Below are 27,402 nucleotides of genomic sequence, written 5' to 3' on the forward strand. Positions count from 1 at the left end.
TAATAAATACACCAGTTTTAATAATATTTCATAGTAGTTTGTTTTCCAAACTAATGCAGCACACCATCCTTCAGGCACTGCTCCTCCTTTTGCAGGATCCATAGAAAACTTACCTGTGCGCTGGGCTGGCCTGTGCCGTCGGTGCAGACAAACTGCACAAACTCCTTAAGCGGGTCCTGGTGGTGATGGTAGCGTATGGTGGGGTGGGTGAAGTACGGGCTGGACTGCTGGATGATAGAGGAGGAAGGGAAGTGCAGGGCTGAGGCTGAGGCACGGGGACTCCCTGAGAAGAAAAGTAGATAGGAGAGAGGAAAGGAAAGGGGAGGAGGAAGAGAAACATAAAAAGAAGAGAGACCGAAAGTGGAAAACAAATGCAGTGAGCTTAAGGTCATTCTGTTGTATTTCTACACAAATACAGCACACTATGATAGAGAGTACATGAACATGCACACCTACGACACCTATGCTAACATGAACATGCATATATTTTAACTAAGCGCTAAGACAGCTGGCATCAATGTCCAAGTTGTCATTTAGGCCCCATTATTGTCCTAACGCAGAAAATAGCTGTGACACTCTTGTGGTTGACTGACTGAAGCTGTTTCTGCTTACAAATGACTGGCATTATCCCTGGCTATTGAGCAACATCTGGTCCCATTCATTTTACAAATCAGCCCACTAGATTTCTCTGTACCTCTGGTAAGCCTGGCATCACAACACATGCACACACACAGTTTCACAGCCACATAAACGCTAGTGTGTTACAGTATTTTCTGCCTTCTGCTCCCTCTTCATTTCTCTCTCTCACCCACACACACACACACACACACAGACACACACACACACACACACACACACACACAAACTGCTCGGGTATGACAGAGTCACACTCACACACGGACACACACACTGGGTTTTTCCACTTTTGTTTTATTGCTTGTCAGTGATGTATAATCAATCAGCAGCGTATCCTTGCTGTGCGGTTCTGCCCAGTAGTTTGAAGCTTGAGAGAGAATCTCCCCTCTGCTCCCAACCGACCACAAAACACCTCCCAGAGACATTAGTCAGCCAGCCAGCCAACCACACACACACACATTCACAATCTAGGCTCCACTGTCTGTCCTGTCTGCTGTGATTCTATGGCTTTGGCAATTTGGCACACCAAACTAAAGAGGCAAGCTGCTAGGTGAGGGGAGTCTGGCGTACAAGCATCTGTGATTATGTCTGTCACCTACTATCTCTTGTGGATACTGTACTCACAAAGTGAAGTTCAAAGTTTCCATGTTTGGTGAAACTGATGTTCAAGCCTTTTTGTGTCAGCACCGTGCCTGTGGGTTCTCTTTTGTGTGTGTGTGTTTCCATGTCAGTATGTGTAGTTTTATAGTGTATGCATATGAATGGGTTGCCGTGTCTGGCGCAGCTTGCGTGTGTCTTTTTACATACAGTATATTGTTGTGTGTCTGTGTGTAATCGCTGCCACAATGGCCGACACTCCAGACTAATATAATCAGGCAACAGTTAATCTGGCAGCTCTCCATGTGAGTCTGGAGCCAAAAACAGGACGTAAACCATCTCGCTCGTACCCCTGAGCAGCCACACTCGCTAGACCTATACACCAAGAGTTAACAGCTTCAACCCATCCAAGGCAAACCATGGTTGATAACTGCTTTCCCCCCCATTCCTTTCTAGCCCCATCTCTCTTTTCATCCCCCTCTCCTTCCCTCCCTCCCGACATCCTCCAGTCTCTTTATAGAACCAAGGCCTCCGAGGGACATTCCATTTGGATGGCAGCCATTTTAGCACAGAGAGTCCTCCACAAGAGTGTAAATGTACACACACGCGCTTGTGTGCATCAGTATGTACGTGCACAAACGCACCACGACACAATCTCTCTACGCCGCCTCATTACAGCCTCTCTATTACATGAAAACCTTTCGCCAACTGTCTAACACACAAACACACACAGACATACATACACGCAGTTTGGAGAGTGCATGAAGTTAGTTGAGAAACAAAGAAAGCTGAGCTAGTCCCTGACACCTCGTGCGCAAAACAGGAGGAAATTTTAGAAATCAATTCAAAATTCAATCTGGTGTTTTGGATTCTTTAGATGCTATGAGACTGCTCTGAGCAGATAAACAACTTGGCTTAATGCTGCCAGATCCAGTCAGGACTATATTATCTAAATATACTTTGGGGAGCTCCACAAGTAAAATTCAATACGTTTCAACATGGAGGGCAATGAGTCCAAATGACCTTTACATGGCAGGTCTGGTTTGGCAGCGGACCAATCCATCCCTTTGAGAGACAAATGGAATGAGAGGGAGCGACAGGGAGAGGAGGACATATTTATTCTTTTGAAAAGTGAGACCAGTCTGCGGGGACTTGTTGGCAAACTTGAGATCCTGGAGACTTCGGGAATTCTCTGACTCGAGATGAACAAACCATGTCGGTTACCCTATAGGACTGAAAAGCTCTTACGAGGACAACTTCCCCTTAGCGCCTTTATTAAAACAAGACCTTGGAAACACTGGAGGTTACTTTGAGAATTTTACCCGCTACACTGTACACCTGTGCAACTACATGGGTTCAAACACTTTATCAGTTCCCTTGCTGGCTTCTAAGTTGTTATGAATCTCTTTAATCTGCATTTGCGCCTGAGAACTAACAAACATATCTTTTAAAGAACAAAAATACAACCTCAGTGTAAGTCTAAATGTAAAAAGAAGGAAAACCAAACAAAGAAGCACTGGCTGGCTCTAATGTGCACTATAGCAAAGGCAGCGTCACTACAGATACTGGTTCTTTGCTGTCTTTGGCTTTTTTAATAAATTCAAAAATATATATTTTCACTTTCACTTGATTGATTGCTCCATATGGTGGTAAGTTTACATATCCAGTCAAGGTCATTATTTCAGAGTGAACAGCTTTGTCAGTTTAAATGCAAGGCTTCTACAATCGTTACGACAAAATGCATGAAGCAGTAAGATGAGAGGCAAATCAGTCACAAATGCATGGATGCAGCACTGGTACCATGCGATGGTAATATTATAAACACAGGCACAAAGATGGTGGTAAAAATGGATGGATGGAGAGAGGCTGAAAGAGAGAGAGAGGAATTTATGCCAAGCCGTGATGATAGCAGTAACACTGAACAGGTGAAACTCTGCAGGCATATTGCTTCTCAGCAGTTGCAACTGTAAGACTGGAAAGTTTTGTTTGCTTTCTCAGCAAGTACGTTTTGGATTTTTATTTTCAGGCACATGATAGCTGAATTTATTTTGTCTCCGGACGAGTTTGGGGGGAGTAAATACTGCAATCTAGGATTTGACACTCCCTTTCCTTCTCTCTCTTTTTCAGATTTAAAGGGGGAGGGGAAAGGTTGAGTTGTTGGGGTCATGGCAGGGCTCTCACCTGGTCTCACTCCTGCCAGCACAGGCAGCGGGTGGTGTGTGAACGCCATGCGGGGAGACCTCGTCTGGGAAGTCAGGGCGTTGAAATCAAACTTCCCCGGCTTCTTAAGTGAACCAGGCGAGGACAGTCCTGGCGAAAAAAAATGGGATCAACAAAAAAAAAAAAAAAAAAAAAAAGTGGGGGTAAGAGGGAGGAAAAGAGAGAGGTTGTTTTAATCAACAAAATGTTGCTTATTTGACTGGCTACACTAAAAAAAAAATCAGTTTGATTCCTATTGAAGGGGACTTGAACAGTGACGACTTTCTTATTAGATTGTTAAATTTTCTCATTGGTTGATGGCAGTGCATTGTCGTCCCCCTGTCCTTTCTGGCTGTAGGCCATTGACTCGCTTGAATGAGTCTGTCAGAGGACTGCAACCACAAAACATAAAGATACTCAAAAGACCAGAAGATTTTTCCCTTTTTTTCCTAATCCTATTCTGTAATTATTAATTCAGAGACACACTTCAGGATTCCCAACTACCAGCTTTGGCCTGAGTAATATTTCATAACCTAAGTGCGTGTCTTCAAAGGAAAAAGGGAGAAAAATACCTAAACCCAAACTGAATCTGGGCTTTTTGTTTTAGTGCCAAAAAACATCTGTAGCTATAATAATCTCTTCTGTGCCAATGTATGTTTTTCTGTCTCATCTCTTTCTGTTTCTCTCTCTCTTTCAGGTGCCAACTGTAGCGTTTTTGTGTACGAGCACGGCCACCATACAGCCAGAGTCAGCTAGCTGTGGTCTGGCTTCAGCAAAGCTCACAGGCTGGCTGCACGAGAAGACAGCTTCATTCAGAAATAGCACACACTGTACAGTATGGACACGGCAGCTGCTGAGTGCGAAAGACAAGCAGACGGACAGAGAGGGGAGACAGAGGGAGAGGAGAGGGAGAACGAGAGAGGCGAGAAGAACGTGGGAGACATGAAAATATGTGAGGGAGCAAGGGAGCAAGAGAGCAAAGCGGAACCTGTGAAAAATGCAGAAGCGTCTTTTTCTTTATTGCATTGCTCTGACAACACGTATGAAATTGGAATGTCATAAGATGTTTAGTATGGTTATTATCTCTCGCGAGCACACACTCACACCCGTCTCAACACACTTGAAAGGCCGCCTTATTTAACTGCTGAAACAATAGACTAATTTCTTCTTCTCTAAGTTTTCTTCTAATCTTCCTAACAAGTGAGTGGTGCGACACTGTTCTCTTTTTAAACTTTTTTAGACTGTTGTTTTGTAGTCTATTTCTGTGGCCCCTCCGCATCAAACAAGGCATTAAATATGATTCCTCCTCAGTTCTCCAGCTGGAGACGTGTGAAAGTCTATGGGAGTGTGGGGGCGTGCAAAACCTTCCCTCCCTGTGTGAAAGAGTTAAGTCTCAAGCAGGTGGGAGTGAATATGTGTGAACCATTTATGTCTTTAGCAGACATATAACCCCCCACCCAAATGTAGCGGGAGTCTGGGGGCGTATTGTACTGTCAGACAGATTCCAAGCATGAAAACAACCCCGATCCCACTTCTGACACCAGCAGTTAGCAGTGATTGCTATGACACTGTCACACTGGTGGGAGAAAGGTGGAAATAAGAGCAGACTGCTGAGACTGAAAGACAGAAAGGCACCGGAGGGGAAAGCTAGGAAAAGCTGAGATTTAGAGGAAAGTGTAAAAACCAGAACCATGTGGATTATACAATTATATTTTCAGAGAAGCAATCTTGTAGGTTTTCACTTAAGAAGTAAAAAAATGAATCCAAATTATAGAAATGAAAGCCAGGATCCACAGAGAGGATCAGATGAAGACTGACATCTGTATATATAGGAAGTTATAGCAGTGTCGTAAACAGCAAGGGACTGGAAAGACAATATTTTATTACTTCAGAGGCTATGCAATGGTCTGATCTGGCACGTGTGCATGTGTGCGTGTGTGTGTGTGTGTGTGTGTGTGTGCCACAACTGCACTGTTTCCTCTTCTGGCAAGCCTTAGTATTTCACTGGCAACCAATCAAGCGTTCCCATGATGACCCTTCTGTCTCTTTGCACTAACAGGCCTGCCACCAGATGCGCCTCTGAAGAACACACAGACGCAAACACACACATATTCATGCACTCACACACAGTTGGAAAAGACAGGAGATAGTGATTTAAAGAAGTAAAGGAAAGTTGGGGAATTCTCCTCTCTCCAGTGATTTAAGACGCATATGTCCAAAACCTAAGTCCAGCCGTATCCCTCCAAGGGCTTGTAACACTTAACTCAAAGAACCAAGCAAAGCTCCCACCACCACAAGTCTCTGGTGTCTTAGGAAAAATTTGCGATCATTTGGAACTAATATGAAATCGTGGTTGTTTCGATCGCTTCCACTAACCTCCCCCAACCCTCTATGCCCCTGTGGAGCAGATGTCTCCAGCATCCTCATGGATCCCAAGGCTACACATACATTGAAACACCATCTGGGACCAAGCTTCAGCTGTGCAAGTGTGTGTGCGTGCGCATGTGTGTCTAACTGATATCTGTATGTAGCTGTGTTTGTGTGATCTATTTGAATCTGTCTTCATACATCTCTGGGTGCCTTTGATTGTGTGGGCTCTGTTGGTTATAGTGGAAGTCAAGAAGAGTAAATGGTGCTATGGACAGGCTGCGAGGTGCACCTGTGGGGTTCCTTTGTTTGTTTGTGTGTGTGTGTGTGTGTGTGTGTGTGTGTGTGTGTGTGTGTGTGTGTGTGCCTGCTTGTTTGCATTCCCCCACCTGAACAGGAAATCCCAATGGCAGGTGGAATATTTTATTAAATAGACACAGACTACCAAATATCACACATTCTCCCCTTCATGCTTCTTGTGCTAGCCACGATTTAAAATGATTACCAAATCCACAAAAAAAAGCCCGTCAATTACAAAAGCTTTTGGCTTTTCAATTTTTCGCCTGGATTTTGTAAATTAATTGGGCAAACGGTCCAGATTTGCATGCAACTCTACACACTTATTTGCCAAACTCATTAGGAAGTGTACACGGCTGTTTGCTGCACTGGATAGTAAGGGTGTCGCTATACACACACACACACACATAGACACACAGAGGAAGTGAGAGCAAGTGAGAGAGGAAAAAGCTGGGAGGTAAGGCTCTGGTGCGCTAAGGCGTGCAGGAACCTCTGCTGTGGCTCTGATGAGCAGCCTCTTAATTACATTTACAGCTAAGTAGAGCAGGAGCAGGAGAGCAGACGCTGAGGCTCGAGTGAGAGTAGTCTGGGGCAAAACCTAACCAAGGCTCTTGGCTTCTCTAGTTCACACCGTGATAACCCCTGTCTCTCATTAGCTCTCACCATTTGAGTACCAAAGTCATCTTCTCTCCTCTCTTCTGTTTTGCACCACCCACTTTTCCTTTTACACTTGCCTAATTTCTGGTTCTCTTGCCGCCTTTTCTCCTCTGACATGTTTTCCCTCCCCAGGGCTATTCCTGCTGTACACATTTTCAATTAGACAGAAGGGACGCAGGGAAGAAGGGCTGAAGGGAGAACTAGGGAGCAAGAGGAAGGGTTTTACACCTCTGATCCACAGAAGAGTCCTAATGAGGGATTTGAGGCAAGGGAGGGATGGAGCAACAGAGAGATGGAGGCAAGGCAGACACCTGAACACCTGCAGGGGTGGGGAGTATGATAAGCGCGTGTATTTAAATGTGTGAACGTCTGCATGTGAGGGGGGTTGTAAGTGTGCGAGTCCCAGTATGGGGTGGTCGTCTATGTACATTGCGCTTGTGTGTGGGTGTTTATGCATATGAGTGAGTCACTGTGCAAGTGTGTGAGTGCCAGAGTGGGTGCAGCCACTGAATATGCCTGCTGGTGTTGTCAGTGTAAGTCTGGTGAAATCTGGTGAAATCGGTTAGTTAAATGAAGCTATTGTGCACATTTCCAGCTCCATGTGTATTATCCTGGACTCTACTAGGGTGGCTTTGCATGATTTACAGTTCAAAATAATGCTTTTTTATCTTATACTCACCCTCATTTCATCCACTGACTAAAATAAAACAATTTAGCTCCCTACCACCTCCAATTAAGCCAAACCTCTTCCAACTGGCTTTGTCAGTTTAAATATGCTCAAAGCTGAGCATATTAGGGATATCTACTCTCACAAAAAATGAGCTAAGGGGAAGAAAAAAATTGTCTAAAACAGAACAGTTGGCTCTTTTGGCTCACATGGATTATTTGCACACAGACTGATCAAATTATATGGAACTTTTCCCATGTTTATTATGACCCTCCACCACAGTAACACTATATAAATATGACAGAAAACTGGATATTCCCTTACAGTCCTGGCACTTTACACCACAAAAAATGAAACTTTCATCAGCATCATTGACATCAGTTAGTAAACAGCTAAACACAAATGAAAGTTTTACACACTTTTAGCATGCTATAGTTGTCCTCCCCACATTTATGCAACACACAAACACACATAATGTGTGTATATCTATCTATCTATCTATCTATATTTTATACACACACACACACACACACACACACACACACACTTATACATACACACAGAGGAATGACTGAGCTACATAAAAGCTGATAAATAGTAAATAAATATGAGTGTAATCAATGTTGTTCTAACCATGGTAAGGAAACTGCACGCCATCGTTTTCATGTTTTATCTTCCTCTCCTGCACACTCGCCAAATGGTGCTGCACTGAAAGTGAAGAAGGGTATTGTTAACAATGAGATAGGGGAAGAATAAGAGAAAAAAGAGGAGAAGATATATAGACAGGAGAGAGAGAGAGTTAAGTGTGAGCATTTGTGTATGATGGAGGTTGTGAATCACTTATAATTGACAACAGATCAGGTAAACTGTATGCATGATAGTGGCGTTAAGGTGAGGGTGAGAACATATGAATGCTTGAAGAAAAGTGACCAAGAAAGGGGTTCAGGTATTGAGGAGGTAGAATAAAGAGCAAAATGTCCGGAGCTAAATGACACAAGTATTACTACCAAAACAATGGAGACACTAAACTAAAATATTTGGTGCATTTAGCATTGTCATTTTTATTATTCATCTCTCTTTTATTAAGGCATGTATTTGCATTTCTGTCATATGCGAGACATGTGACTTTAAACATTTTCTGTTTCAAGGTTACATATTTTATATTCACGTGTTTGAGTATATGGTTTCACACCAAACTTTTAAATACAAACAGATCCTAGTCAAACACAGCCATTGTTTTCAATAATATATTAACTAAGCATGAGCAAATTAACTACTGTGTGTATCTGTAAGTAGAGTGATCAGACTGTGCCACAGAGCCTTAAGAAAGGTGAGTGGAGGTGTATGAGTGGTCTCCAGGGCTGAGTACATCACCACAGTGACAGCAACAGATTGCGGTAGGGAGAAGTGACAAAGTCAGATGGAGGGATCAGTTTGGACTTGGGGGTGCAAATCAGGCAGAAAGTGCAAAAGCTTCATGATGCTTCAAGGGATAGGTGTGGGGTGGGGTAGGAGGGTACCTGATTCCATGTCATTAGGCCACGCACTGGACTGGGAGGAGCTGGCAGCAGGCGAACGCCCAGGGTAGAAAACATCATCTGTGGGGCTCTCCAGCTCGCTATCATCTAAGGACTTCCGCTTAGTGGAGCTGCAGACACGAGAGGATATTTGGTGGTTGGAGTAAAAGTGGAAGGGATAAATGGAGAGAGTGAGAGCAGGTAGGATTTTTTTTAATAAAAATATATGATGGGAAGGACAACACCTAGCAGAAGTAAGAACTTTTCATATAAACAGACTTTTTTTTTTTTGCATTTTAGGGGAAACAAAATCACAAAGTCTTGGAGCAGACAAAGCACAATGAATGTCAAAACTGTGAATGGAAAAGGAAGAAAGAGAAGGCAAAGTCAGAAAGTAGAGGCAGTCACACACGACTTTCTGAAAGTGTTTGTGCGTGCTTTCCTGTGCATGTGTCTCGCCAAGTTGTATCTTTTATATTTTTTAGATGAAGCTCAGGTTTATAACTACCTCCTTGGAAGGTTTGCGTACAACTCCACCTCAGACCTAAAGTGACAGCAGATGACAGAGGTAAGAAGATAGAAAGAAAAGGTTAAGAAAGACCCAGAGAGTAAAAAGCAGAAAGAGACATCACACATTCATAAAGACAAGAGCAGCTAGCTGAGAGACATACACATATATAAAGAGAATCCAAGACTGGGACTGGACTCGTAGTGCATAGCTGCACACCACTCATAACAAGAAACTTCAATGAGATGGTGTACTGTAGCCATCTTTGTGATAACAAGCAATATACGGTTGGTAAATATTACAGTACTGTGATTTCACACTTCCCTCAAGTTTGCCCTTGGCATCACTAACCAAGGCAGAACTGCTAAAGCCACATGGTGGTTTCACCCACTAGACGGTCTACTTATGGTAGACAGCCGTACCTCTCCATGATGTTTCCTGTGCAACGTATACTGTACGTCTGCACAACCTTCACTACTCATGTCTGTGGGGAGTATTTACCTGGTAGAAGGAGGGGAGGTGAGAGAGCGCCGCCCCAGAGCCACCTGGTTAATGTTGTAGTAACTGGGGCTGCTGTCCAGGTCAGCCAGTGAGAAGTTAGGACCCGACGCTGTGGCTACGGGAGCTGACAAGGAGACAAATATAAAGGGAATGTGGGGAGAAAAGAAAAGGGAAGCGAGAAATATGCCAGCATGAGATAAGAGGATATGCTCAAAATGCTATGCTGCATTGTTGCAGTAGATTTTTTTTCAATGAGGAAACAAATGCATTGTATTGTAATTACTCATGTGCAGGCATTTTGTCTGTGTCGTGATCTGGTTTTTCTACTTACTCTGAGACACTCTGACCAGCTCTGCCACATTCCACACTCCTGAGGTGACAAAACAGTCCTGGAAACTCAGGTGGCCTGTACAGACGAGGAAATAATCAAGCTTTTACAAATACACGCAAAAGCTTAGGGAAAACCCACCTCCCCACACAAAAACACAAAAAATGTTAAACTGAAACTCAGGAGACTCCATCTCTAACTCTGTTTGCTGAGCAACATCTATGGGAATACGCAATTGAATTACACTGTATGGACTAAAGTATGGGCCCACACCATCGGGGAAAACACCCGAATTCATAGATTAAAGTGTGTAATTTATGAATTCGGGTGTTTTCATTCCCAGCATCTCAGATGTTTAAAATAAAGCACATAGAAATGAAGAACAACGCAATAAAGCACAAAGAACAGGTCATCCTTAGGAGCTCACTGAATATAATCCTGGTACTGTAATAGGATGCTGCTGTTTCAACAGGTCAGTTTGTAAAACGTCCCTCCTGTTAAGTCTGCAATTTCATGTTTATACCTAACATTCAAACTATTCTGCTGCATCAGGACCCTGAAAACGCTGCTGAGCCAGGTAAAAGTTTGAAAACTGTGGTTTTTAGTTTGGAAATTGATTTTGGGAACCTGTGATGTCACGGATTCAATACACCTGTGTTCGATGCCTGATTAGCCTGATGATTTTTCATGTTACAGCCACATGACCAGTTTCTGCAAATCATCCTTGAGTACCAATGGCGAATTCATCTAAAATCATTCAGCAGCTGGTAGCAGCTTTTGTGCAGTTGAATTCTGCCTTTTATCATGCTACTCATCGTCAGTGTATGTGAACAGTCATGTCTTATGCATTTTCAGGTGTTCGGTTTTAAAGCAAAACTAATTAGTATTTAGTATTTAGTATTTAGTATTTATTTATTTATTGTCATTGTCAAGAACAATGAAATTGCGTTTGGGGCTTCCATACAACCCAAAAAAAAGAAGAAAATAATAAATACCCCTTAAAACCCAAGTGTACATATTTAACCCAGTGTGACTCCAATGCAATAAGACAATCCTTAGCAATAATGTGTGGATGAAGCTTGATGAGCTCGGTGAAATTAATTTAACGCTAATTTAAGAGGGTTTGAACATAGGCACGTGCTTGTGCATATACCCACCATTGGGTGGTGGCTTGATGTCTGTGTCCCCTTGTTGGCTGGAGCTGTCTGATTGTCCAGATTCTGCAAAAAGGATAGAGACAGACTAATGGTTATTATCTGATTTGCATGCTTAAGAAACTAATAAAAACATACTGGTAAGCGTGCAACATCTCAATGAGTCATAGCTGTGTGTTCATGTTGCCAAGAATGTGATATTTCAGGTGTGAGAGGGAATAAGAGGGACTTACAGTATGTGCTGCGGTATGGTATACATCTTGCGAATGTATGTGCGTGTGAATTCGCACATTTTTGTGTGACAGTGTTGTATCTAAGACTGTTCTCTCCTGTTTCCCTCTGTCCCTCCAGACTTAAGGTGCGATGATTTACACTGTGCTGCTATGCCATTTAGTATCTAACCACGCAATCATATCCCTCTCCCTAATCCTATTTAATACTTTCTTGCTGGTAGGGATTTAGTCTGCGTAAACGGAACACCTTACACACATAACCACACATAACACTCACTCTCAATCTGTTTCTTCCTGTAATTTTTGCTTCATACTTTAATACATGTTGTAATCCTTACAAGAACAAACACATAAATACACACATGCAGATCGAGAGATAACATTGACCAGGCCAGCCTGCTCGTCCAGAGGGATTTGACGCAGAGTATAAAATTGTATAAAATTGAGGCAACGCTCGTCCCTTTGAAATAAAATAATAACAAAGAAAACACAAGCGCATAAAACGCAAACCTAACATGTGTGCAGCTGTGCACACCTGTTATGACTGGTCTACTGAGGCTTCATTCACGTGATAGTTGGAGTAAAAGTGCAAGTCACAAAGAAAAACACATGGGTGTTTGAGACCGGTGGCTGAGACCAAGTTCACTTCCTGGACTGGTGTGATGTGGGATACTCATGCCATTGGCCGTCCATTCAGGCCTAGCTAGGCTTTTGCTAGCTAGTAAGCTAGCTAAAGGAGGTGTTTATCTGCAGGCTGTAGGTGATAACAGAGCACACAGACTCCTGCCAGCAGCACTTGCCTTGCAGCCACACTAAGCCACAGATTACTGAGCAGAAACAATAACAGACCTGTCTCGCTGCCTACGAAGCAGTGCTTATCCACCGAGAGAGGGGCGAGACAGACAAGAGCGAGAATGAAAGAAAGAAAGAAAGAAAGAAAGAAAGAGCACAGAAATGAAAGAGAGCTTCTTTTTCCCCTCTCTTTTCATGCAGAATGTCTCGCTCTTCTGTGTCTCTCACTGGCTGGGTGTAATCCTGGCAGCCATCTTAGAGCTTGGCAGCCATCTTAGCATTGGCGGTAGTGCCACATTCCAGCTAACTGACGGCACTCACTCCAAACATATGAGGCTGCGCCCCCGCCACGCATGCACACAGACACATTCAGACACACACACACACACACACACACACGTACACACACGTGAACAAACACTGAGGTACACACGCAGAGTAAACATATATGGTGGCCAATGAAAGCTGTGGAGAAAACAGCCTCACTTCAATGGACTTTTTAACCGTTGTGTAGTATTTCACCGGAGGGCTCTACATTAATGTAAACACTATTTCTCACACTATGCATATGGCGCTTAGATGCAATGGACCGTTACTGTATGAACAATACGCTTTACAGATATCTCACAATCTAATACAGAAAGCATGGCTGCCGCCACGAAGCTGCACAAATTCACGTGTGAGGCATGAATTTTGAAAAACTGTAAAATGTCCGTAGCCTCTTTCCTACACCAACATTTCCTTTGGTGGATTTGCTTCAAGAAATCATATTGGCGCATACAACTTATTATCATGTTTTGTGTGATTATGCATGTCTACTGACATGCATAATCAGTTCTGTGTTTATATTTGCTTCCACGGTTGATTATTTACAGTAACAAGTGTGGCACCTGATGCTCAGTTCTGTTTGTTTAGGATATTAAGAAAGTTACTAATTGAAGGATTATTCTGTAGCCAGTCTGCTCCTGCCACCTGACAGATGTTACAAATAATTGCGGCATAAATGGCAGAAATCACAATTGGTGTTTTTTTTTAAACAAATATAACAAGTTCAGCCCATCCTGCAATACCGCAGTGACAGCAGGAAGCTCTTATCACCTGAATTTGGCTTTACCTAACAACGATAATACCATATTCTGGTTTAAAATTATATTCTGCAAATCTTATTGGGTAATGGAGAACAACTGATTTTCAGTATGGACATATCACATTCTGGAAAGATCCTGCACTTGGAAACTCTGCCCATCTGTCTTAAATTGCCTATTGTTGGCCTGTCATGACCTGAACATGTTCTGCTCTTGTCAAGGTGTGAAAGCTAAGGCTCATGGTATAGATAAGAGCTGACAGGCACATATGAGTAGCAGCAGGAAAACTGATAGCTGTTCTCAACATCACCCTGAGGTTTTGACTGCCTTTGGGCACACCAACTCTCACAGTATATGAGACCGATTGATACAGAGACTCCTATTATCGCTCTGATTTTTCATCTTATTTATGTATTCTTTTTTATTCTAAGCAAAGAACTTTTGATAATACTATTTTCCCACCTACAGAGTTTATTCAGCTCTTGAAAATCTTTTTCTGCAAACTGCACAATATGATAACCTACATAGATACTGAAGCTATCAACAGCTGTGGCTCTATTGCTCTGAGCTCAGGCTCTTTAGCCTACTAAGACTGTGCTTACAACACATCGCAACATCACTCATTGGAAATAGGTGCCACTGTTGAGTTCAACAGTGCATCATAAAGCTGTAGAGATGAGTGAGGAGGACAGGGCGAGAGGGAGGTAAGACAGAGGTCTGGTTATCACTGCTGTGCATGCTGCAGCCTACGACAGCAGCCACAACCCCCCACTCTACACTCAACACCCTCCATCCACGCATCCAGCCCCTTATCTTCTCACCGCAGCCCCCTAAAGCCCTCCCTTCAGCAACCCCAATCAGAGTCCTGCAGCCACTCCCTCCCTCAGATGCCCCTCTGCGTCCTCCACCAGCAACCCATCTCTGACTTCAAACCTTTCAGCCTACTCCGCAGCCGCTTGAACCCAGTGAATTAAAAAGACGACATACAAAGAAAAACAGTGTATGCATTGTGTCCTGATGGTGCACATGAGAAGCCCACGCAAACTCTACTCTGATAACAGTGTATGAATATACAAATATATACAGTTATTCATGACGGACTTTATGTGATTCAGCCCATCCATCACTGTTGATGTAACCATTTAGGTAAGTGAGTATCACAGTGATTAACTAAAACTTAGCTAAACATTGGCTTTGCACTAAAATTTTCCCCTGGATTTCACTTTTATGTGCAACATCCTGGAAGTAAAGAGTAAATTGGGATGTCGTAAGTCCCTAAAAATGAGAGCTGGTTATCAACAAACTTGACTTTGCACAACTAAATGCTGGTGTACGCTCAAAGTAAATGAGTGCTAATTATTTGTTTGGATTTTTAATCATTAGTTTATAATCATTTTAAATAATAATTTTTTTAATTTTAAATAAATAAATAGTGTAGTGAGTTTTAGCTGAGCATCTGCTTTCTCTCTGTGCTGGTTCTTTATACTGTCTGATTGCTGATTGCAGACTTTTCTCTCTTACAACTCCGCTACAATCCACACAACCCAACTCATCATGGCTTTGACATACAGCACCATGCATCTGACTGTGGCTGTGCTCTCTAGGTTGCAATCCTTCTTACCATCTCTCTGACACCCAGCACTAATTCCTGTGGCTTTCCTCCTAATTTTCATGAGGTCAAGTGGAGGATTCTCCTTCTCCTCATTTTTTTAAAAAACATATGATATCCTCATTAGTTATAATAATTCCTAAGCTATTAAATTTTCTTCACTAATCACTCTTTCCCCAATATTACCTCCTGCGCTGTTAATCTCCAAGGTCACAAATGGATCTATTAAAGAATCCTCCCCAACAAACAACTAATCAATCCAACATCTGTTCCACAGATGTGGATAAAGGTTTTAGCTCAGTGGCTTTTTCAACTGTTTTGGTCATCGGAAGATGCTAAAGCTGTGTGTACTCAAGTGAGGACTAACTCCGTTACAAATTTCATCACCTGAAAGAACTCTGGGTCAGTAACAAACTGAAAGTGCTCAAAGGTGTAAAAACTGAGGCACCAATGCAATTAAACCAAAGAGAAAAAGGCTTAATCTGTTACAATTTATTGTCTATAAAATGAACCATGTTACCTTGACCTCAAGCACATTTGTACATTTGATTAAATTCTGACCAACACTGTAGGAGGAGTAGCGACTGTGGATTGTGGCCAGATGCCTTGCTACGGCATAAGCTCATCAGTCCTTTGGACGGATAAACTAACTAGACCTCTGTGATTTGAGGAAAATCTGAAACGTGTCAGGACATTGCTCAAGATGATTATTTCGCTTGGAACATTTAAATCAATACTCAATAATCCATATTACAATTCCTATATTTTTTTCTTTTTAATTGATATACTCTTGACATAGACATAAAACAGTGAGAGACCGCAAATCTTCATATCGTCTCCTGACAATGAAAATACATCTTGCTGGTCATTGCTGATCAAAAATGAAAGAAGTAACAAGTGGGCTCTGCAGTGGCACATCGCTGTTTGACAGATTCATAAACACTGCTTGTCATTTGTGAGTATGTGCGGTACAACCACGCACACTGCCAACATCAACATGAAAACCAACAAGTGAGCTAATGTACTCTGTAGCCACATCAAACCAGCATGTGTCCATATGTGTGAGCATGCATGTGTGTAACTACCAGTATGTGTTGAGATTCCCCTCCTTGTTGGAACAAATGTCAACTCCACCACTCCCCCTCCGTCTCCTCCTCCCCCTCAGCTCTCCTCTCCTCTCCTCCCCAAAACACAGGATAACGCGGTACAGCCTCCCAATTGGGTTTCGCTTAAGAGGTTTATCGGTATGTTGCTAAACATTCTGACCTTTTTTTAATCCTTAATGCGCTTAAAATGTTCCAAACCCTCCTAATCCCCCCGGCTATCCCACACAGATGTTCACTCAGCTCTTTTATTGGATGTTATTTTATTATTTTTTTTACCCTTTTTATTTTAATATATATATATATTTCTGTTTCATTTTTTAATTATTTAAGTCTGTGTCATACGAGGGAACATTTCTGTTTCTGTGTTAATAAGTCTTCATCACTTCTGCTATTTAGTGTATACATCTCTGTATGTGAGCAAAAACGCTTTTGTCCTAAAAGTCTTAACCAGATCCCCATGTGCTGAAACCAAAGTGTGAATGTGACCTTTACAAATCTTTACTCTTAGAGGAAAATCTTATAAGTTGCTTAGAAGCCAAACTTTGAATCAATAAGAGTCATAAGAGAACGAAAATGTCAGCGGAAACTGACAAATCTATGGTGTAATTAGCTGCTATATATGCTCACTGTTCGTCTGGCATATACAAAATGTATTACAAATCTGCACACGCACAACTGTTTATGTGAATGCACAAATAAATGTATGTATCTATATATGTATACATGTGTGTCTGTGTGTATTTGTGTTTGTGTCCCTGTATCACCGTGCCACTGTGCCAGGCAGGCTGTGAGGCGGGTTGGGAGAGTAGGGCTCTGTGTGTGCATGTGTGTGTGTATGTGTGCGCGTGTGTGTGTGTGGAGCAGGTGTGCCTGGCCGCCCTGCGCAGCTTGCTGCCCATCTGTGCTCCCGTCTGTGTGCCGCCTGCGCCCACGCTCTGCCAGCAGCACCGCACCATGGCAAGAAGACCCAGGAGAGAGAGATGCTGAGAGACGAAGGGAAGGATTGAAAAAAAGAGAGAAGGAGCGAGCGGGGAGGAGGAGGGAAGAGGAGTGAGGGGGAAGAGCAGTGGGAGGAGCAGAGAGGAGGGATTACAAGGCTTGGGGGTATGGAGGATGGGAAGAGAAGCGAAAGAAAAGTGGGAGAGGGAAAGGGAGCGGGTTATGGTCTAGAGAGGATGCATGAAGTCGCAGGCAACGAGTGGAGAGGGTGATAGTCAAAGTGGAGGTTTGGAGGGTATTTGGCTGGCTGGATGCCCACACATACCCCACTCCTTATTTATTCTCCTCTGTTCCTCATTCCCCCACTTATCCTTGTTCTCATCCTACCATCACCTTTTCTCTCCACCAGTGCAATTTCTTGTATACTGCAAAGTTTCTCCATCACTGGGTTTCCAGAGACATGTTTTTTCCAAAAATGTTGACTTTATAAACTTGCAAGATTATTCCCAGGCTGCCACAATATATGTTATGCTAATCCTTAGGTTTTAGGCCTATAACTTACTTAGGAAATTCTGACTGTAAGAGAAAAAGCCAACACACACTTCGGTAATGTGTGCTGTTAAATAGGAAATATAAGTAGTAAAAATCTTTATTTATGGGTTTAAACATGAATAGTTAGTTTCCTGTAGATGTGTAAAGTCATTCACTTGTGGCATTAAAGTAAGCCACAGTGCTTGATCAAAGTTTTAAGATTTTTAACCCATATTGCCCCGCTCTACAAGTTTACTGTATTGAGCTGAAAATGAGTCACAGACTTAGCATCTACACACACGTCGTGGCATGCTTCCTTAAATCAGAGCCTGTGAAACAATGCATTCTGTTAATCTTGCCAGTATGGGAAGCGTGTCAGATTACTCTAAGTCACCGATTCCCCCCCCAAAAAAAAATAAAATAAAGAAGAAGAATGCAGATAAAGTGAAAAATAACAAAACACAGGGGATTTTTTTCCCCCACAGAGGTCTTTATAATACTGTATTTACTATGCAGATGTGAGAATATTTTTGCCACAGTCTGGTGTTTATTTTAACACACAAACATTAACCTTTTTTTTTTTTATTACTGCCCCATCTGAATTTATGTAAATGTTTACGGAGCGCTCAGTGGTGAAACCATTTATATCTTTGTATTTGTACTATTCACAAGTGTGGTTTTCCTTGTTTAATGCTAAAGAAACAGAAGTGTATCCAAAGGCAGACAGCAAAATACAACCTCAAGTTGGAAAGAGCAACAGTATGGAAAATGTAAATAAATACAGCAGGAGTTTCTAAATTTACTTTGACTTGTACAGTATGTCATTCCAAACAGTTTGAAGACAAGATATATAATGTTTGTCAGGACACCTTTAGTTTATTTGTAAGAACAAATTAATGCCTGCTTTTTAGGCCTCAAATGCATTCCAAAAAAGTCTGCATGGTGGAAAGTTATGAGACAGGGGTAAAAAGCCATGAGGTAAAAAATAAATAAGTGATGATGTGATGGAGTTAATATCAGCTGGCGGGTGGAATCATGATTTGGGATGAAGGGATGAAGATCAGTGTAAAAGAGAACCACTGACAATTTTAACAGCGATGTTGCTCAAAGAAAAATGGTTAAGGATCTGGAGATGTGACCCTCTAAGTTGCATAACAATTAAAAAATTGAAGGAAAATTTAGAGATGTCTGTGTGTAGAAGGCGAGAGCACAAATCTATGCTGAATACTACTGATGTTCATAGCATCAAGAATGCCATTTATATAAGTGATAAACCATTTGGGCTCCAGTCACATTAGATGAAGACTGAGTCTAAGCTCTTTACTTCATGAAACAACATTAACAACCTCAGTTTCAACAAAAAGTTAAAACAAAATTCAACAAGGTTTCTCAGAGACATCTTTTGCAGTGGCACTGCTGGGAATTGTTGTTTAATAAAAGATAAAACTAAGAAAGTTTATTTTTCTCTATGATCAGGAGGGCTTCTAGCTGCTTTTCTGGTACTGTGGAGATTGGTTTGGTCATGAGAGACTACACTTAATCATTTTGTATCTTCAGCCCCTAAAAGCCTGTACTATGGAAAGGAATTGCAAAGTTACAAAGTGTTTGAAGGATTTCAGTTAAAGTATGTCCCCATTTTTAAACCTAGCACAGTTCTTGTGATGAAACAGGTAACGTGCTGTTACACTATCGGCAGTACAACACAGGTCAATGATAATTTACAAAACACTGCAATATGCTTTGATTTTGTTACACCAAGTTTTTGTACTTTGGAGTTGTGAGATCAAATCTGAATCCTTTATGAACTCTCTGCAAGACACAACAAAAGCTCTCAGCACATTCTGCATGTTTATAGTTTCATTTAGTAATCGAGGCAATAAAAGGTTTTGTGAGGCAGGAATGCTTCTAAGTATCCCATTTGGTTACAGTGATCATTGCTATGCAATGCGGTCACAGAAGCCTCCGACAGCACTCTGATTCATAATTAATATGGACAGTCGAGTGTAAATGAGATTCTGTGCTTTGGAGTCATGCTGACGAGACTTGCCTTTGGACAGACACTCAAAGTCCTGAAGGAGCGCTAGGGCTCAAGGAGCAAGAGTCCTACTTAAGCTGACACAAGAAGGCACAGAGCCTAACACACATACACAAGCGAGCACACACTGGTACAAACGTACTCTGTGAATGTATTAAAAATAATGTGGAAAAAGTGTATCGACACTGAATTAATGTGTTCAGCTTGCGTGTATCTACGCGTGAAGTTGTGTTATCTTTATATCAGCATGAAGACCTTGCATTATGTACATTTAAGCTGCTTCATTAACAGCAGCTCAAGAGAAATGCATGTGTGAGTGTATCTGTGGCTGAGGCTGGGGGCCCCCAGCACGGTTCACGACCTAGCCTAACAGAGTGTGAACGTCCCCCTGCCGAGCTGATACTGATATAACTGTCCTGTAAGTGGTGTTGACACCAGCATTATTACCCTGTCAACCTTCATCTCTACTCAGCTTAAAGGAGTCAACCGGGTGGGGGCCCAAACGTGTTAAGGACCAGTGTCTCTGCAATGCCCTGGTCCAGCCCAAATAAATACAGCTGCACAAAGGCCGGAAAGGGAAAAAGAAGGGGAACATGTGGGAGGGAGAAGGAGGGAGGAAGAGGCGGTACACTTATTCTCACTATTCTCACTACCTACGTGGCTTTCACAAGACACAAACATCTAAATCACACACACACACACACACACACACACACACACACACACACACACTGAATAAATGGCTGCAGTGGTTTGCTATCGCCACCAGGTGGCATTTTCCTGGCACACGTAAACCATGGTGAAATGCAAATAAAGCAACAAGGCCTTGGGCCAGGCGTCTCAGTTAGCTCAGACTTCACTCTCTAGACTGCAGAGAAGCAGGCCAGGAATGGAGAAAATGGAGACAAAGAGATGAAAAGGGAGAGAGAGAGATGTGATGTGAATAAAATCAAAGAGAAATATGGAGCCGTGAATATTATTGAGATGTGAGTAGGAGCTTATCCCTTCTGCATTTTGCCCTTAGATAGCAAGACCCTTACATAGCATGCGTACTATCATGTTCAAAGAAAGTGTTTCAAATCAAAATGCCTTACACTCTGCAACATCAGGAGCTGAGCACTGCTCAACAAAGAGACAGAGACAGACAGACACAGAGAGAGGGGAAATACAGAGACACAGATATGCGAGCCAAGGGAATATAGATTTGCAGGGGAAAGAACATGATTTGAAAATGGAAAGAAGAATAACTAAATGAAACTGTGGCAGAATGCATGTTTGCAGCTGAAGAAACCAGCACAAGAATCATAAAACTTTGCAAAGCAAAATCAGGAAGAAATTAAAAGGCAGTTTAGAAAAGGAAGTATGAGTATGAGAAGCATCTCACAGTTTTCAGCTTTGTAAAAGGAAAGCTGGAAATGTTGCAGAGAAAGTACAGTACTAAGCTGAGTATGGAACTGAAGAGCAAGGGAAGGCCATGTGTTGAGACTTGGATTTCTCCTCCCCCGGTCCCTTTTCCTGCTGCCCTAGATACACACTGTGGGTCTTTGTGCTGAGGGTGTTACACACACTTCCTGTCTGGCCAGCAGAGGGGTGCTTTAAGGTAAGTCTCTCCCCCATGTAGCACTGGCTGTCCTTCCATTTATTCCTTTCTCTTTCTATATTAGACTAATGTTAGTCTAATATAGTCAATATATCTTTATACGTATTCACCTACCTGGTTCCAATGCATCAGTCAAACACTTTTAAACAACACAGACCACTCGCTTTCTGCCCACACATCCTTGCCTGTTTACCAGCACATGTCTTAAGTATTATTGTTTTTGTTCTTTCTCTCACTTTTATGCCTGAAACTCTTTCCAGTTCGTTACAAGACACATAAAAGAAGGTGATTTACACTGATAGAACGTTGGTGCACTTGCGCAGCCAAGGACACTTCGATAAGAGTGAGAAAACATCCTCAACACACACACACACACACACACACACACACATACACATGCACACAAATCCACAAAGTGATACTGAGCAAGGTTGCCAACTCCTCCAAAAGCACCACTGAGATAACAGTGATAACAAACATTCTTCCAGCAGCCAAGTCTTTTTCTCTCGGGGAACACTTCAATGAAAATTCAGAGCAAATGTGCCACTTTATGAACATAACAATACGTCAATAAGTCTGCTGGGTGAATACGCTGCACTGGAAAGCAAGAGACCCAATTACAGAGAAACTCTTAAGTTGTTTGCTCCTGAGAAATGGAATGATGAAAGAAAAGACAGAATACATCCATTTGAACGCATCTGAAAATTATTATTGTTCTATTGGGAATACATAAAACTCATAATCAAAATAATTTTCTACTGAAAAAAAAGTTCTCTCTATAATAACATCTAAGTGATCTAAGTCATATATCTGGAAAAAAAATCCAAGTGTATAATTTCAATAAATATAAACACATAAAAATAACATTAACTTTTGCATGAAGTAAATATTGGACACTGCCCCCTGCTTGGTTGCATTCATACAGTGCACCATTCAATGGGCTCCGTTCTGCCACAATATGAGTCTCAATGGGAAGTATGAACAATCAAAGAGACTGTCCTGTCAATCTGTGCCAAGAGGACAGAGGGAGGGTGAGATTCAGAAACTAAGAACGCTGTGGGAGGTAGTTGGGGGGAATCAAAAGAAAAAAGGAGTAGAGATGCTAGCAGGAGAGGAGGAAAGGAGCTGTTGGCAAACACAGGAGGAGAGCAAAAACAGGGCTGCATGTAAAGGCTGTGTATATTATACTGTATATACATGGAGGAAAACTCCGGGAGAGCAAACTTGATCAAAGAGGTCATGCTGTCACGTTGACAACACACAGACACACTCAGAGAAGAGCGGAAGGACATGGAGCTTGCTCTGCCAAGCAGTGGTCACCTCTGACCCTTTGGCTCTGCAGTTGGAGATGATGCCAGCCAGACAGCTCAACGTAGGGCAAGCAAAGCAAACAGTGTGTTTGAACGTGTTTATAAGTGTGAGTGTCTGTTTGTGTGTACACAGGGGTGTGGACCCGCAGTGACCAATCACAGTCGTGTCAAAATGTATGCGCCAATGATAGCGAAGTTTCACAAGGTTGGCAAGGGGTTGACGTTCGCTCATTTTGCGCCATGTCAATGTTCATTTTCTGTGTCTCACCGTGTTGCTGATGTGTCGCCGTGTGTTTGACTGTTGCTATGCAGACTGAGGATTACAGAGGAGGAAGAGAGGAGTTTGCACGGACATGGCAAAGCTGACAGACTATGAACTTGTGCCCTCGAGCGCCAGGATTCAGGAACTAAACTGCCATCTTATCAAGTCTGGTTCACGGTGCATGCACTTTTACCACACAAAGAGAGACAAGAGCGTGCTCAAAAAGAAACAGCGTGGCACTTGGTAATGTTCACACATTTTTACATAAGCACACACACACATACACAAACTCTCGAGGCACTCTTTGTCCATTGTGCAGCCCGGTCAGGGCAGATGATGAGAGGGATGAGGGGTAAAGGGTGAGGTCATGTGAGGGAGCTGGAGCCAGGCGCAACAGACAGGCTGAAGTTGACCCAGCAGTCACTATCACCAGCAGGCATTTTGTGAGTTTATCTTTGGGTGTAATCTTTGATGGAGCGCCATGAGCAAAGATAAAAATTTGATGCTATGTATTTAGCTGCACAAGAAAGAAAAAAAACTCCTCCTTAGTGCATGAGGTCAAATATACAATAATAAGTATTATAAAACCACAAAATATATATTTTAAAAAATCTCACCACACCAATTTGTGGACCCTAATTAATTTATTTCTAGTAACAAAACATCCGTAATTCAGGAAAGAATGGTTTCCCCCCCAAAATTTAAAAAATCAACATGACAGACAGAATTTTTTTTTAAAAAGGAACAATGACGCCAAGATAATCCAACAAATGGCAATTGTGGTAACCCTCACAGCAAGTGCAGCTCCGAACAGCTTGGAGTTCAAACAAACAAGAGAGGGAACCAACACAGACAAGCAGATAAACCAATCAGGATGCAGTTGTACAGTAAAGCAGACCACCATCTGTTTGGCAGTATAGACACTCAATGGGGAGCTGCATCACTGCCACACGGGGTCAATATGCGCGTGTGTGAGGGTGAAAGAGTTAGCACGAGTTATTTGATTAAGTGACACAGATAAAAACAGAGATTGTTACTGGATAATGTATACATGCACACATTTTCTCTCTATCACCTCTTGCCATGTTCAGTCTCTTTCTCCAGAAAAGAGCACTCAGTTCAGGCAGAGGACATCAGGCGACCCCAAGGCTTCTGCCAGACAGCAGAGGTCCTCAGTCTGCTTAGAGTTCTGATCACAGACAAAGCATGTGTGTACCCAGAGACAACAAGTTGCTAAAACACCACTTTTGTGTGTGTGTGTGTGTGTGTGAGAGAGCTATGTGCTAGTTTGTCAGCCATCTTCAGTCATTTCTTTCCATCTCTTCTTGTCTACCTTATTTTAAATAGATTATATTCAGAAACAAAAAAAGCTTCCATGTATTGATTGATCTTGCTGTTTCAATGTGTGCGTATCAGTGTTTATATAAGGATTCACATCCCCACCACCACTGAGCGCTTAGCCCGTAAGCCCATCCCGCTTAACTTCTCTTCACTAATACTAATTCTAAATCTAATTCACCTCCTTACCACAATCACCCCACACAACATCCCTGCAACTCTGCCCCCCCCCCCCCCCCCCCACACACACACACAGACGCAAAAACATACACGCACAGACTATCTGATTGTCCACATGGCAACTGGACCATGGTATTTGACTGTGCTGTGTGGCTAATCCATATTAATAGTGCTTTGCTTAGCCTCAGCCTATGACCCTAATCAATGAAATTTAGATCCAAAGCTAAAGCTAAACACACAGTTACAGTACAGCTTCCCACAATCACACTAGGGGTTTATTTCAGAAAGAGGGTTTAGGGAAAACTAAGAGCTTGTTAATCCTTAGGTGAGGGAAACTCTGGGCTTTCAGTTAAACTAAGTCTCAGTCAGTTACTGTGATAACATGACCCTTCCTGAGAACCAAGAGATACTCTTCAGGTCCTCTTGCAGAACCTGAAGGAGCTGTCTGACGTGTTTTATTTCCTCAGAAGTCAATGAGAATCTAAAAATAAAACAAGTATCAGAATGTCACAAAACATTTACTGTACATGACTGAAACAACTTCTACTTTGCATCTGAATAATTAAAATCAATTAAATATATTTACATATTTAACTAATTCTATGCTGTGAAATGCCACTGTTAATCAGCTACTAAAGGACTCAAAGTCTGCTAAATTATGAATGACTGGCGTGCACACAGTTTCTCCACTCCAACTTGGGCTCTTTCATTGTCCCTGCTCCTGATAAATCTCTACTGTCACATGCTATTTCAATGCACAATCTAGAAGCTCTGCTCCATGTTTACCCTTTGCCATGGTGGATTTCAGCTTATTGATGGTGGCTTTTTTAAATGCATCATGCATGCTGTTAACTCAGAGTGAACAAGTGTGAACATGCTCAGAGATGACTGAACCATGACTGATCAGCTGAATTTTTTCTTCTCACAGTTTTTTTGAGGCCCCTGACGCTCATTTTGGACTCAGACAAGAGAACACAAACAATTAGGGGCCTGTTCTAGAAAACAAATTTGGTAAAAAATTTGAGTTTAACCCTGAGATGATGGAAATTACAGATTTTCTGCACCATAAATAGTTAACCCCTAGTTTAGTTGTCAGTGTTACTGACTCTTTGAACTGAACATGCTCTTAAACATAATCTGAGTCTCTCTGATTCTTCCTTTTATGCTGCACCTGAAGCAACTCTGTTTCGTTTCCTCATGCATACTTTCAGTATCAAAGTATATATCGGATTACATTGACCTGCACAACTTAACGTCTTTAATACACTAAAATCCCAGGAACATGTTTGCTTTCCATTGGACTGATTTAATGAATCCATCTGATACTGGTGTAAGGACAGATTAGTGGTGTTCAGCACAGAATAAAATCTATAGGCTATCTTTTTCTAACTCTGTGGATTCCCCACGCTAAAACATTTACTGTGCACTGCTGTAGCAATCACTGTTTTAAAAAAATAACTTGTATGAAGTTTTAGACACATAAAATACTCAAGATAAATATTTCTGAGTGAGGATTTGTGTGCTACAAATGAGAAAACCCCAGACTTCCAAAACTGGTCCAAATGTAGTTTCTGAATTTAAGCGCTTAAATTCAGAAACAGCTGAATTTTTGGACAGCAATTTATATTGCTGCTTGTTTCGTTTGTAATTCCTATCAGCAAAATTACATCTATTATAAAATATATTAATTCTTTATTTTATATTAAACACAAAATAATAAAACAAAAAATTTCAAGTCTGAACTTGTCCTTGCAAATCATCAGATTAATTTTTACTGGGTAAAGCTATGACTTTAAAGTCATAAGTAAACTGTACTTTATCATTTTAATTCCTATCATAGTACAACTGAATATTACAGGTGACAACATATTTATCAATCTCATGTACAATTTAATAGGATTCAAACTGCATTACTAATTACTGGAAATTCAATCTGGGCAAATGATTGAATGGAGGACACTTTAAATGTATTTATCGGTATTCGTCTTAACTTGCTGACTCTCTTCTACACCTGTGGTTATTCATTTATTTTTTATAAAAATATTCTGGTCCATATTGGCCCACGTTCATTTTTCTGACTACACTGGAGGCTCTGCTCTTTATTTACTGGTTGCCACGGTGAATCGTGGTGTCAGAGCTCCACTGATGATGTTTTTTCTTTATTACCCAAACATGTGCTTAACTAAGAGGGAAGTAACTCTGACCAGCTGTCTGAAACCCAAAACTTAGACTTACCCGTCTTAGACTTAATCAACTCTTAGTGTTTGCTCTCTGCAACAGATACTAGTACCCAAGGTCATTGTTCTCTTCACCAAACAAGTACAATTTACTTAACAAACATGAGCTTTCATCAGCAGCATATATAGGTATAAAGCAGGAAGCAATGTGTGTATGCTGGGGTAGAGTTTTGTCTTTGAGCAGAACTGATCCCCAGTAATCTAACCCTGTGATGTAATGCCTGGTGAAGCCACCATAATATGTTACATAACCTTATAAAAGGCTTATGTACCCTAGGGTTCGCAGGGTTCATTTAGGAGGATGAATGGCTGTTTTGTTAGGAACCAGTGTAATATGATCAAGATATTAAGTCATTCAATAATAAATAACAAGATATTCAAATCAACAGGGAAACTCTAATTTAAACATTGCTGAGACCACAGAAGGATTCCCACTTTTCCCTGCAGTAAATTTTAATTATGTAAAAATCAAATACCTGCAATCAGCCCAGAGTATGTTCAAAAAACGTTAAGTGTTATTAAACTGCTCCACTCCACCAAGAGAACTTGTTTAAAAAGACCCAGCCTTACTAAGGTTGTTGCAGAGCAGCAGCACTTGACACAAATGGGGATATTCAGCCACCAAAAATGGCGATAGTCGTATCAGTATTAGCACACCAACTCACTGCATACCTCCCAGGCCCCCAACTGTTCTTAGCTCAGAGGAAAAGGCTTTTG

General features: G+C 41.7%; 1 protein-coding gene across 9 annotated transcripts in view; it reads right to left on the minus strand.

The window, feature by feature from the left end:
- LOC146630721 (nuclear factor 1 X-type-like) overlaps positions 1-27,402 on the minus strand; it is a 110,275-nt gene that overhangs the window by 12,300 nt on the left and 70,573 nt on the right. For 6 of the 9 annotated variants that reach the window (XM_085354924.1, XM_085354931.1, XM_085354926.1 and 3 more), the window contains 8 exons: positions 11,432-11,494; positions 10,278-10,352; positions 9,947-10,070; positions 9,446-9,481; positions 8,941-9,068; positions 8,054-8,128; positions 3,415-3,543; positions 114-283 (listed from right to left, as the gene is read on the minus strand). In XM_085354924.1, coding sequence (XP_085211050.1) covers positions 114-283; positions 3,415-3,543; positions 8,054-8,128; positions 8,941-9,068; positions 9,446-9,481; positions 9,947-10,070; positions 10,278-10,352; positions 11,432-11,494 — 800 coding nt within the window. The remainder of the gene's footprint in view (positions 1-113; positions 284-3,414; positions 3,544-8,053; positions 8,129-8,940; positions 9,069-9,445; positions 9,482-9,946; positions 10,071-10,277; positions 10,353-11,431; positions 11,495-27,402) is intronic. The other 3 variants (XM_085354925.1, XM_085354932.1, XM_085354929.1) reach the window with 2 other exon arrangements.

Source organism: Diplotaxodon limnothrissa, linkage group LG6 (genome assembly GCF_057381915.1).
Source record: "Diplotaxodon limnothrissa isolate DT_005_m linkage group LG6, D_limnothrissa_male_GT1.1, whole genome shotgun sequence".
NCBI lineage: Eukaryota > Metazoa > Chordata > Actinopteri > Cichliformes > Cichlidae > Diplotaxodon > Diplotaxodon limnothrissa.